Source organism: Hemicordylus capensis, chromosome 2 (genome assembly GCF_027244095.1).
Source record: "Hemicordylus capensis ecotype Gifberg chromosome 2, rHemCap1.1.pri, whole genome shotgun sequence".
NCBI classification, from domain to species: domain Eukaryota; kingdom Metazoa; phylum Chordata; class Lepidosauria; order Squamata; family Cordylidae; genus Hemicordylus; species Hemicordylus capensis.
The window spans coordinates 309,939,371-309,953,293 of record NC_069658.1 but is presented as its reverse complement, the minus strand read 5'-3'; the positions used below and the strand labels follow the sequence as shown (position 1 = coordinate 309,953,293).

General features: G+C 40.9%; 1 protein-coding gene across 8 annotated transcripts in view; it reads right to left on the bottom strand.

Annotated features, from left to right (window-relative positions):
- Nucleotides 1-5,491: 5,491 nt before the first annotated feature.
- The window catches only part of CARD19 (caspase recruitment domain family member 19), a 63,527-nt gene continuing 55,095 nt past the window's right edge, over nucleotides 5,492-13,923 (bottom strand). For all 8 annotated transcript variants that reach the window (XM_053301885.1, XM_053301893.1, XM_053301887.1 and 5 more), the window contains one exon: nucleotides 5,492-13,475. In XM_053301885.1, coding sequence (XP_053157860.1) covers nucleotides 13,360-13,475 — 116 coding nt within the window. In that variant the 3' untranslated portion in view covers nucleotides 5,492-13,359. The remainder of the gene's footprint in view (nucleotides 13,476-13,923) is intronic.

Here is a 13,923-nt window from a genome sequence, read left to right as displayed (position 1 = left end):
TGGGGCCTGTCTTAAAGTCAGTTTTAAGACATGCCCCATGTGGTTTCATTTAGAGAAGGTGTGAGACAGACTGTTACAATAAGTAAGTAAATAGGAAGCATTTGAGACGCATGGCACAGTGGCATGGAGACCATATTCTGCCAAACAGATGGTTTTCAAAGAACACTTGTTTGATATAAAATAGCCCATCTCTACAAACATCAATAGATATAGAGGTGATTCCCATGATTGCCCAAACGTGGGCTAAGGGAGCCTAGCCTGCTTTGGGGCAATTGTGTGCTACACTGGGTGGCTACACTGCATGGCTCCCAGTGTGCGCTACACCGCGTGGCTCCCAGCAGCTAACCACCCTAAATACCCCTCCCCTAAGATGAAGTTAATGGAGCAAGCGCTCCATTAACCTCCTCTTTTTGCTCGTGTGTTGCTGTGGTGCACAGCAACACGAGTAGACCCCCGGCCTGGAGGCTGCAAGCAGCTTCCCAGGCTCAAGGGTCTCTCCAGCATTCTGGAACTTGTGGACGGAGCTGGTAGTTGTGTGGGCGACCGATCCAGCCGCCCAGGGCTGCTGGCTTGATCATCTGCGGGGAGAGCGGGCTAAGCCCACAAACCCCCTTCCGGTGAGTCTTACTGATCATGAGACTCATCTCATAGAGTGCTTGATAAAGGCTTAATATAGTATAGCAGAGTTATTTGGAAGTACCTTTTATTTTGAGGCCAAGTTGATCATCCTGGAGAGAATCTATCTATGTGGTCACTAAGAGTTGACACCGACTTGATGGCACTTAATCAATAAATCAATCAGTTAAAAGCTATCAAGAAAAATGTGACTTACAAGTTTTGTTCTCAGACAAAGCAATCATAACAAGCATGAAGGCAGCTGTGAAATAATATAATTAAGAGCTAACGCTCAAGCCTGAAAGAAAAGGGGACCAGAAATCCTGGCCCTTATAAATTATAAAGAACACGATTAGCCACATAGAAAAATTGTCTATGGCCATTTATCTGTTCTGTTTTTGTCGATCTTTCCTCTCTTTACCTCAGCTACTCCCCATCTAAAAATCAACTGGAGATTTAGTCTCCTAAGTTACCCACTGGCTAACACTTCCAGTTCAAATAATAAAAACAAAGTGCCAGATATGTTTAGAGTGTGTGATGTAACTGCCAGTGCTGATTTAGAAATTCCACATTGATCTGTCCAATGAGACTCAGGCTTTTCTTCACTGAGAAAAGGCTTGCAGAACTGGAACACATTCGACAGCTTTTGCCTTTGCGATGCAGATATTTTATCTGAATTTACTATTACTATTTTTGCTATAGTTAGAATAATTGTGTCATTTTTATAGTCATTTTTAATTTTTGTGTGAACCGCCTTGGGATTGTTTTAATGAAAGGTGGTATACAAATTTAACAATAAATAAAAATAAATAAAATAAAGCAAAGAGAGGAGATACAAGAATGAATTGACAACTTATAAAATTGATGTATTATTTATTACATTTTTAGACTGCCAAATTCTAGTCTCATGGCAGCTTACAACCAAACTCAATTAACAGTTAAAAACAAATTTTAAAAGTAAAAAAACAATTATTTTTTAGTTATCCTTGTCTTTATCTTGTTCTGTCCACTACCTTTCCAGCTGCGATGCGATCCCTTCTATATTGATTTGCATTATAAAAAATTGCATTTGAAACTTGGGAAGAATGAATGAACACCTTGTGCACCTTAGAGGTTTTCCTCTTCCTTTGTTCCTGGCCTCAATAAGCAGATTATGATAGTGATGTGACAAGGTGGGACTTATCAATCCACAAAGCTCCTCTAAAGGAACCCTTGCATGCGTGGGAACAGCCACAATGGCCTTGTGCAAGTCTTCACAATGACTATGCTGATTCGTTTATGGGGAAAATGTTTTTAATAATAGCAGATGCACATTCCAAAGGATTTGAGAGTTATATAAAGTTATCGTCTACAAAAGCTTCTGCCTTATGTTTTCTTCCTTTGGATTGCTGGAGTTAGTGCCAAGTGATAAACCTTAGTTCACTAAAAATTCACTCGTAGGTTTTTTGAGAGTTCATACAAGTAAACATCAAATATTTAAGAACTGCACTATGTCAACCATCCTCAAATGGCCTTGCAAAAAAGAACTTTAGACTTTGAAAGAGAGACTGAAAAAGATGGCAGATGGCAGCTAATGTTTGAATACTGTGTATGTTCGAATATTGTATATCATGCCACAAATCACAACAGGAAAGTCACTGTAATAATTGCAAACAGGCCAGAAATTAAACACATAGCAATAGCAATAGCACTTACATTTATATACCGCTCTATAGCCGGAGCTCTCTAAGCAGTTTACAATGATTTAGCATATTGCCCCCAACATTCTGGGTACTCATTTTACCGACCTCAGAAGGATGGAAGCCTGAGTCAACCTTGATCCCTTGGTCAGGATTGAACTTGCAACCTTCTGGTTACAGGGCGGCAGTTTTACCACTGCGCCACCAGGGGCTCACATAGAGGCTCAGTACACCCAGATGAAGCTCCTAAAGTGCAGCAGAAACACACAGCTCATAAGAAATGCCAGGAATCAAAACTAGTATAAAGGAGATTAGCTGTGGGCAACTTAGCACTGCACCCTCAGTTTTGACTGTGGTCCTCTCTGATTGTTGGGTGATATAGCACAGGCAGGGACACTTTCAGCAGCAGTGAAACAACCAGATTGAGGTCATCTTCAGTGACATCACAATCACATGCAGTTGCACTATGACAAGCTTTGTATGACCACACACAAAGAGGGCGGGAACATGTCAAGAGTGCACCTGCCCCAACGTCACTGCAGGAGGTCCTCACGTACTGTCAGGATCTCCTTCAGTCATGTGTGGGAGCTGTTAATCTGAACGGCCTCCACATGCAATTGAACAGTGCATCAGGATGTCTTTCACTGATATCAGAGTGGGTGCTCTCTCGATGCCCCACCTTTTCTTGTGTTGAGGGGCTGAATTCATTTGAACCTGCTTATTTTGTACAATCTGTGTATGCATATTGTTATTTAGACATGGTTCAACACACATACAGTGGTACACTTCTTTTCTGTACCAGGCTTTGAGGGGGCCTGCACCCAGGTTCACTTTCAAAGTGAATGCCTGCAGTCATTCACACACAAACATGTAAACATGTACCTGTGTACAAACACCTGTATGCACATAGAGCATAATGTCTGAATAGGGCAGCCAGAACCAAAGCAGCCAGTGTTACCAGCTGATGACTTAACCACTTATGGGAAGAGAGCTGGTCTTATGGTAGCAAGCATGACTTGTCCCCTTAAGCTAAGAAGGATCCACCCTGGTTGCATACGAAAGGGAGACTAGAAGTGTGAGCTCTGCAAGATATTCCCCTTAGGGGATGGAGCCGCTCTGGGAAGAGCATCTAGACTCCAAGTTCCTTCCCTGGCATCTCTAAGATAGGGCTGAGAGATTCCTGCCTGCAACCTTGGAGAAGCCGCTGCCAGTCTGTGTAGACAATACTGAGCGAGATGGCCCAATGGTCTGACTCGGTATATGGCAGCTTCCTATGTTCCTATGTTCCATCACCATTCATATAGATGTTTTAAAAGTCCAGAGAGAGACTGGATATTCACAATTTGGGGCCTTTGGGGGTAGAAGACATTTTTATAGTTCTTGTAGTTAATGCAGCAAACCCAGAATTTTGAACGGTTCCCCCCTTAGATGTATTTCTATTCTTTTCTCCCCTCTTCTTTCTTCACTTATCCACTGGTAAGACAAGGTCCACTGACATTTGAATTCAGATAACTGGATTCAGAGGGCTGGCCATTACATGATGGAATCTGCTGCAATGTTATGTTGCCAGTATACAGTCAAATCAGTGAACTAGGGATTTTGGCTTATTTCCTCGGGCAGAGTAGTCTGCCCAGCTGAGCCACCTAATACTTTGTCTAAACTGGGAGGAGGGTCTGTCCTCAAGATGTGTCAAGATCCTGAACAAGCCCTGCTTGCTGGATCCTGGTGAAGGGAGAAAGGCCTTTACCTTAGAGAAACTACCTTCTTCCCACAAAAAGCACACCTTTCAGACACATTTGGAATGCACCATGAGGCAGAGGGCCTTGAACCAAGGACAAACACACTACTGGGAGACAAACCCAGGATTTCCTTTTCACTTGACAGGCTTTCACTTTTTACCTTACTAGGCCATGGTGCCCAAGGAAGGAATTGTCCTCTAGATTTCTAGAGCAGCTTGGTATGCAATTAAACCATTGGATATGAATAGTGAGCATCTGGCTTTCACAAACATCCTGATGCTGTTTGAGGTAGAGGGAAGTAGGACAATCACCTCAGCCATTGGTTTTCCCTTTCCCAACATGCTTGAAATCCACCATGAAGGTAGGGATGAAAAACACAAACCAGAAAGCATCTGCACATTGAAACAAAGTGCATCTGCATATTCCACAAAGACATCACTGGGATTTAAACCCACCTGTCCATTTATGAGACAGGTGTTATTAGGTAAGCTACTGTTTCCATTACTTATGTAGCACCTCAATACAATCCTTGGGCAGGTGTTCCATATGCCTCTTGTTCCATATGCTGCAGTGGTAATCCTAGATGCAATAAAGTTTGAGAGACTGGCTCTTGATATCAGAGTATTATTTAGTTATTCAAGATATTTTAGGCTGCCTTTTAATTTAAAAAATACACAAAGCATCATACAATAAAAATGATAAAACCACAAAAATGACATGAGGCACAGCAGAACAGTACTAAAAAGATTGGCCCATGTGTTCCACAGTTAGAAGTTGTTCCACAGAGCTGTGTTCCTCAGCTTGTGAAGGCTGCGCCCTCACAAGGAAGCTGAAGAGCAGCTGTGGACTTCTTCTGCAGTGGAGTGAGTATGGATGGGGAGCGGAAGCAATTTTCACTTCCCTCCCCTACCTCCAAACGTTCTTTTGGCTTTCATTAAAAAAAAAAAAGTCCCCTTGAGGGTTGCACTACCCCAGGGACATATGTCTGGGTGCCAAAAAGGTTTTTGGAGAGATAGCAGAGAAGTGGAAATAGCTCCCTCTCGCCCTTCACATGTGCTGAACTGCAGAAGAAACCTTCTCTGTGAAGCTATTCTGCAGCCTCCTTGCAAGGGAACAGCCCTTCTTCCATGGCTGAGAACCTGTGAGCCACTGTTTCTAAAAGGTCTGGGAGAATAAAAATGGTCTCTGCTTGAGTATTGGACAGGAACTTATGGCAAGGTTCTTGGGCCTTTTACTCTATGCTCTGCCCCCACTGTTTCTGTGGCAGAACTGGTATATACAGAGCACTTGTCTGTGGGGACTCCACTGATCATTCCTTTCTACACATCAAGGTTTCTATCATTAGGAAATAAGCCATTATCCATAGTCATCTGCTGTCCCAAACAGAATCATATCACGGGTTATTTTCTTTGGACCCAAGAGATCACCTGAAGCACAACACTCCTCATAGGGCCAAGCTTGTAGAGCCTGGGTTTTACTTAGGAGGTAACCTATGATATTTGTACTTATCACTTTTATGAGTTCACATATATTTGCATCAAAATAGAGTCCTTCTCCACAGAGCCTACTCTCTATTTGCTTTAACTCAGTGCTAATGATACAACATGAGTGGGCACAAACTTTCTACTTGCTAGAGAGCTTTTTCCAACGAAGAGACATTTCAGCCTGAACTGACAAACTTTATTGTGTATTTAGACAACTTTTCTTAAGGCCATACAAGATTATACAATACATGTTGTTTAAAAGGAGACATGGGTATTTTATAGCAAATGTTACATTTTCAGCAAAGCTCGATAGGGTTTATATTTCTCAATCATACTGGCCATGTATTTAACAATGTCATACATTTTCAGGAATTATAACGTCTCAAAGTGTCAAATGCTGTAATTGTTTTGGATATTGATATTGGTACACACAACCTATACACAGAGACCGAAACATAAACAAAAAGCCATATTATGTGATATTTACATCTAACTTTTTTAAAATTAGACAAAGCCCTGAGATTTACTGCAGGTGGAACCTGAGTCCCAAATCAAGTCAAATGCTGCAGATAGCACAGCGGCTTCCTGAGTGTGACAGAATCTGAGGGTGAAGATACACTTAACATTTTAGAGCAATGAGACTGCAGTGCAAATGTTCCCTCCAACTTTTTCTTCAAAATGTGTTCAACCTTCCCCATGACCAAGTTCTGAGGGGGAAAAAGATGGTTCTGCAAGTTTCAAAAAGAAGTTGGCTATGCACAGTATTGATTGGTTGCCCCCCACCCCCCACTGAGGTTATCAAGAACATTCCCATTCTCCAAGCAGTTTTGCACTTAAGTATCTGTGCTAGCAGCTGATTTGCTGTTATGCAAATCAGCCCCTGCTAACTTGGCAAAGAGGCACCTTTTAACATGGCGATTCCCTTTATTTAGCAGGGGGAGAGTAACTGGCCCTACCCACTCCCAGCACAGTACTTCCAGTGACTGTTGCTGGTGTCTATCTTATGTTTCTTTTTAGATTGTGAGCCCTTTGGGGACAGGGATCCATCTTATTTATTTGTTATTTCTCTGTGTAAACTGCCTTGAGCCATTTTTGGAAGGGTGGTATAGAAATCGAATAAATAATAAATAAATAAATAAATGCATAACTGTCATTTTTGTTAAAAGTGTGTGTGTGTGTGTGTGTCGGGGGCGGGGGTTGGCTTTCAGAGAGCTGGAGAATTGGCTTTGACACACCTTTATATTACATTTATCTCCACCTGTAGTACACTTCTCAGTCACAAAGAAGAAAGGAAATATATTACCTTACTCGTTACATCAATGCTGTGTGCTTATTTAAATTGAGTTGGTACACATTTGTTCTGTAATCTGCCCTTTAAGCATCATTCCCTTTGGGCATCCATCCAGCAAAATAATCTGTTTACATGGCCATCTCAAAGTCAGCACACACAACCAATACTGTGAATGGAGAAAGTGGCTTGAACAAATCTTTAAAGTGCTCCAGGCCTGGTCTGAAAACATTAAGGCCAACAATAGAGACTCTCACATATCTGTTGCTTCAATGAGCACCCAGCTTCTCAACCCACATTTACCATACCTCCTTCAGTCCACTTTGAGCAGTTTTATGGCAGCATGGTAAGCATATGTGGAGGTATACACACCAGTCAGATACTGAAGGAATGACACACCATCACTCCAGCACATAAAGAAGGTTTCTTAGATTTTTTTCAACCCACACTCTCACTGCACCAATTTGGTTATGTGAATTAGTCTGCTATAGCTCTTGGCTGTCCTCTAAAGGATCTGGTTAGAAGTGTTCAATCGTATCCCTTTACAATTGATCAATTTTTTTTAAAAAAAAAAGTCTAGTTCTGCAACAATTAGAGGCAGTTGAGTTGTTTTAATAAAATACTTAGCATTTAAAATAGTGCATTGCTAGTGTTCAAAATATGTCACATACAGTACATACCTCCACCAGGGAAAATAGGATAAGCAAATAGGTTGGTTAAGCTCCTTTCCCCTTTTTATCTATATGTATACATAAAAGTCAGTGGAAGTGTCATTTGACCAGAAATACATGATCCACAAAAGTTGTGTGTTGTGAAGTACAGACAACCACACTTGTGTCATTTCTGTGCAGTACTTGGGATGCAGCCCCGCTGTGTTTAATGGTGATTAGGACTGCAGCCTGAGTTATATTTCACTGGGTGGCAAAATGGTTCTTATCCCTTACTTTCTGACCACACCTACACACTTCTGTACCCTTCCTGATGCTGAAAAAATGAGGGACTACACTGAAATACAAGACTCCAGCAAGTGCATAGGAGTGCTTTATTATTCTATATATGAATACAGTAAATCAAGGTTTCCCAACCTTGGGTCCCCACGTTGTTGGACTACAAATCCCATTATCACCAGCCACAATGGTTGAAGGCCACTGTGGCCAGGGATGATGGGAACTGTAGTCCAACATCTCTGGACCCAAGGCTGGAAAACACTGTAGTAAATCATTACTATCATCTAATGCTAATATGAAGGCATGTGTCTTTTTGGGGCTGGGGTTTACATGTCAGTGTTATGTTCTTGGGAGGGCATGTCCTTATATAAATGGATGGAATCAGGTAAGGCAGCTTCAAAGATCAACATTCATGCATAATTATGACAAAACAACATCAGTCATGCATTCCACATTTTTTAACACAGCTTGACCTAAACATGGAAAAACAGAACACTTGTGTAGCCTGCAAACAATAGAAGAGTAACTGAGGAGCATTTGTTCTCAAAGTACGTTCTTTTCAACATTAAAAGGTACTTCTAACTATTATATATAACACATGTGGGTCTCTTTAGTCGTCACTGCTGTCTCCTAGTAGAGTTTCTGAGAATTTCTTTATGGGGAGTGGAAAAGATCTGGAAGGAGTCTATGAGCATTTTCAGCCTCTTTTATGTTGTGACATTTTTAAAAAACCATGTTCTGCAGAGTAACACAGGTGTTTCTGAGCTGCCCACACTGCTGCAGGCATCTAAGGAATGCTGGTGTGCAAGAGCGCAAATACTTAAAGTAGCAAACCCACACTCCGCAAGCTCTACTTACACTGGGAGCAACGGAAGTAGCACTCCCAGGGTGTGGGTGCACAACTAAGTATCTGCACTTGTGCTCAAAAGTGCAAGACCACCGGCGATTCCTTAGACAATCACATGGTTGGCTCAGAACTACCTGCATTATGCTCTGGAACCTGTCAGGCATGTTTTGCATGCCTAGAAGTATGCTTTTCCTAGTTCTCTGTCAGTCAGTTACTTTTTAGAGGTAGCCCAGACAACTATGCTGCAGCCACAGGACGCCCACCTATTTCTCTACAGCATGCCAGGTAGTATTATGTCCACCAGGAGGAACAACTGCTGTCCTGACCACCAATAGTAGAGTTGTCTAGGTCTCAACACATGGAGCAAATCTAAAGAAAAATCCAGCAGAGACTACAGGTGAGCTCAACTTAGAACAGTGTGAGCACAAGTATTTAGATGACATTACTATGAGTAATTTCTGGAGCTCTTTCCAGTCTACAAAGTGCTTTACTATGACTAATGATTATTGAGACAAACAGGGGGACAAAGTTGAGTGGGTGACTCTAAGACAGGATACAAAGGAGAAAGATGAGGAAACAAAGGACAGACATCTTAAAGGAACAACACCTTCAAGGAACCACAGAAAAGAGAGAAGTGAGGAAGCCAGGAAGGGGAGAAAGGTGTGAAGTTAGCTAGCTTTTGATTTTCAGACAGCCAAATTTCTAATCAATGCCAAGAACTTGGTGCCTGAACTCTGAAATTGTCTCTTACTGCTGTTTGCTAAAGGCTGTCAAGATTTGGGTGAGAATAAATGCAGTTAATTTTCAGTCACTTGTCTGTTAGTTTTCATGGTCTTGGAGGCGCAGAACAAGCCAAGCCAAAGGCAAAGTACCTAGACTTCTGAATGCTCTTTTCTCCTTTAGGAAGATGGAATTCAAGCTCATCACAGCCCTGAGAAACAGAATGAGGGACTAAGATCCAACAAACTTCAGAGCGGAGCAGAAACCTGGACTTGGGCCTTCTGCTCCAAATGTACCATTCTAGGCTTAGACACAGGTTATTTTTGTACTGCGTTTACTGCCAGGATCCTGAACAACATGCATGTCTGATTGGACTAACCACTAGTGTGAAGAAGCAGCACCCAATGGTTTGGGCCAGGTCTAAGCCACCCTCGTCTGGTGGGGTGTCATGGCTGGGTGTCATCTCACACAAACAGGTACCATAGCAGCAGCAAGTATTCCACAGAGATAAGGTGAAGCAAAGCTCACCACACAAACCCTGACATTCAGCAATGACATGTATAATGCAACATCCAATCTGAATGCTCTGGAAGGGAAGGGGACTTCATTCTCTTCCCCTTGCGTAGCAATTCAAAATAATGAAATAAACTTCTTCACTTCACCTACTAAAGGTAAAGTGTGCCGTCAAGTCGATTTTGACCCCACAGAGCCCTGTGGTTTTCTTGGGTAGAATACAGGAGGGGTTTACCATTGCCTCCTCCCACGCAATATGAGATGATGCCTTTCAGCATCTTCCTATATCGCTGCTGCCCGATATAGTAGCAGAGGGGATTCGAACCAGCAACCTTCTGCTTGTTAGTCAAGCATTTCCCTGCTGCGCCACTTCACCTACTATTACCTCTTATATATGCTGTCCACAAAAGGGCGGGGTGGAGATCTGGTTTCTCTTTTTTAGAGTGTACATGTTTCTAGCGTGATAAAATGAACTATTTTCTTTGCAATGGTTGATATATTGGTTGCATGGCCAGTGTGACAGTTTAAAGGTATTTTCAGACCCAACTGGAGTAATAGCTTACATTTCAAACCTGACTTATTTGCCCTTAACTTTGATCTTAGGAGCAGCTTTGAAGCTGCTCAAGATTTCTGAGAATTCTTAGGTACACACTGCCCTGTCACAACTGCCATTAGAAGAAGCCCTGAAACACAAGTAAACACCACTCCTATTCTAAAGAAATCTCCTACTTTCAAAAGGCATGGACAATGCCATTACTCAATAGACTAGAAATGAGGTACTCCTATCCCGGATTGCTGATGAGTACATTTAAGATTAATTGGGACTGAACCAGTAATGACTAAGCAACCTCATGGTTGGGCAAAAAAAGTGGCTGATGCCTTGATCTCAAACACCTTATTTAAGAAGCAAGACCCCTTGTTTTAAATGGAAGATCCTGATAATTAGACACAGCTCAGCTGGGAGATTGTAATGCTTACTTTATAAGGTTAATCTTCATGGAGCATATTTATCATAATGAATGTCAGCATATCTATGAACTCTTTCACAGAGAACATCAAATCGTCAACAATAATTCATCCAACGTTTCACTTTAAATGATGTGTGTCTCTGTGCAACTATCTCTAGTCTCCTCCTTTCTACACACTGCAAATTCTAGTTTGTAAATTAGACAAAAGAAGCATGTCAAATTAGAATCCATGCTCTCAACAGACAAGATAGGACTAGTGAGGCTGACCTCACATCTAGATTTGCTATGCTCATTTTCTGAAAAATGCACAAAAAACCTGTGCAGATGAATTGATTTTTTAAAATATTAAGCTCTATATTTTTAATGGTATTTTTTCTCTCTTTGGCTATATTTTATCTTGTATTTAGAAAAAGAAAAAGTGTTTAATAACATTCATGGGGGGGGGGAGTGACTCATACTTAGGTTATGGTGCTCTCTCTCCATCTAGTGGTGATTCTAGGAAACACATGCTGAAGTTTTTGCTGAATGTGGTATTTTAGATCAGCCCTTTTAGGTCCTTTAAAAGAGGCCATCAGTATAATAAAAGTTAAATGCCTACTCAAATAACATAACTGTGTAAATATCTCAAAATGAATCACCATCACCAGTGCAGGCAAATAAAGAATTTCATGAACTTCCACACTACCACCATGTGATCTCTATTACATGCATCCAACTTTAGCTTTTCTGACAAAAATAAAAAATGAAACTTATGTATATATACATATACATACACACACATATAGTGCATTCACACCAGGGCAATCCAGATTACAGTCAACACTGGGGATGGGGGAGATATTAAATGAAATGAAATTTCAAAAAACAGGGCATCAGATACATATCAGGATTGCAACACAGAGGGAAGAAGGACCCTGCCCCACCCCTCTGCACCATAATCCCACTCCCCAGATCAGGTCTCTGAAGCTGCTACTTAGGCCCATAGAACCTTCCATCCTGGGGAAAACAGAAGCTTTACCTGGGGGAGAGGGAAGAGTCAATTCTCCCCAACCCCCACTTCTTCCTGTGTCATAGTCTGGATCAACCCTCCTGCACGCTTTTTAAAAGTTAAGGCAATACAATTAATGAAAGTTTGACCCTAAGCAGGTAGAATTGTTTGTTGTAACTTCATATAATGTTCTGAATTATTTTCGAAAAACCAACATAAAAAGCATATGCCCAAAGAGCTTCTCATGATCCTTCCTGAGTTCCCTCCACTCTTCAAATGACGAATGCAACAAAACATCCTTAGACGCTACTCAGAGAGGAGGGATTTTGCAGGGTTTCAGTTACAAATGGTGAGGAAATATTTGCAAGACACCCACACACATACACAGAGTTTTAGATGACAAGTTATTATATTTTAGGAGCATCTCTGTCACTGGCCAACTCACTAGTTTTAGGAGAGTGACTATTTTGCTGAACAATTAAATGGGCCTATGTAGTAAAGGCATGCATGAATGTTAAAGGCACAAATTCATCTGCTTAAACAGGGGGCGGGTGGGTGGACCTGTGGGTCATTTTAGTAACTTTGCTATAAGTATCACAAAGTACAAGTGGTGTATTTTATAACAAACTACTTTCCCCCGCAATGTGTAATGAGTAATCCAGCCCTTTGGACCTTGTAAAATTCCTTCCCACATAATGAAATTGTGTCCTGGGAACCTGGTAGAAGAGATGACAGGAAATCTTCCACAGTTGGGCTGGTAAACAAAAACAAAACAAAACAAAACAAAAAAAGATAGTTTTTGCCTGAATTGCTGCATGTCACTCTGAGCTCTTGCACTGTACAAAGGACAGAAAGAACAGATAGTCCTCCTGAAATCCAAAAGTACAAAATATACACTCCTGGCTTAATAAGGCTTTGGGTTCATTTGTTTCAAGTGTTGCACATAAATTAACATCTTTTAAAAAATCTCTCATCTAAAACCAAGAGAGTTTGCTATTTACACAGAGGATCCACCACTATGCTATTGGACTGGCTGAATCTATCATGAGGACTAATCAGAATGTCTTCTGTGACTATTCCCACTAGCCATATAGAATTTTATACTTGCAAAAGTGGATTCCTTCTCTCTGTCCATTCTCCACCAAGCAAAGTTGATCAGGAGGACTTACACATGAAACTCAAGGTTTGACAATAACACTACCCACTTTAGAATGGGGATCATTTTGTGTGTCCCTCTAGCCCAGAATCAATTGATACAAATACACTTTGGCATCTTTTAAGACTTCAAAACAACTTTGGGTGTGCATTAAAAGGCTTCTGTTAAAAAAAACAATTTTTATCCAAGTGATAAATAGTTTAAAATAAGCTTATAAAAATAAAATGAACCACACCAACAAGTGAAAGGCATATGTAGTTGACCTTTCAAAAACGCAGTAAATATACACTGTAAATATACACTGTTAAAAGCCACTTAGGTATATCTTTGGTATAAGAAAAGAGCATATCTTTCTGCAATGCAGCCCCTCCATTGGCAGGGATATTAGGCACTGGGCTACAAAGTCAGTTTGTTCTTATTGTTTCCTTGATGTATCTTCCAGGTATAACAGACAAATATTGCTAATGTGCCTTCCTATGATGATTGGGGAAAATCCCAACACTTTCTTGGCTCCTCCTAAGACTTTTGACCCTAAAATGAAACAAAAAGAGGGAGGGGATAGAAAGAGAACAAGTGAGCCAGATATTTGATTATTATTGCCTTTTAAAACATATTCTAAAAATATCTTGCCAAACTTTTGCCTGATGAAAGTCGCTCTGTTCAATACTTGGTAAAACAGAAGGCACTGTAATTTGTAAAGAAGAATTCTTAACCCAGCTTTAAGAGAGATGGATTATTTATTAAAATATGCTCTCTACTTCAGTCTACGAAACTATTGCCTACAAATTCAAAAAGGCTGTGAAGCTCTGACAATAAAATTGTAAGGCATAGCATCGCAAAATGATTCTGGTGAATACTGACTCATATCTTTACCTCCAAGGTATGAACAGATAAATGGTTCACTTTTAACATTGCCCAACACACACAAAGAGCGAAGAAAGGCAATTCCTAAGACTAGCAACAGATAAATAAGGAATCA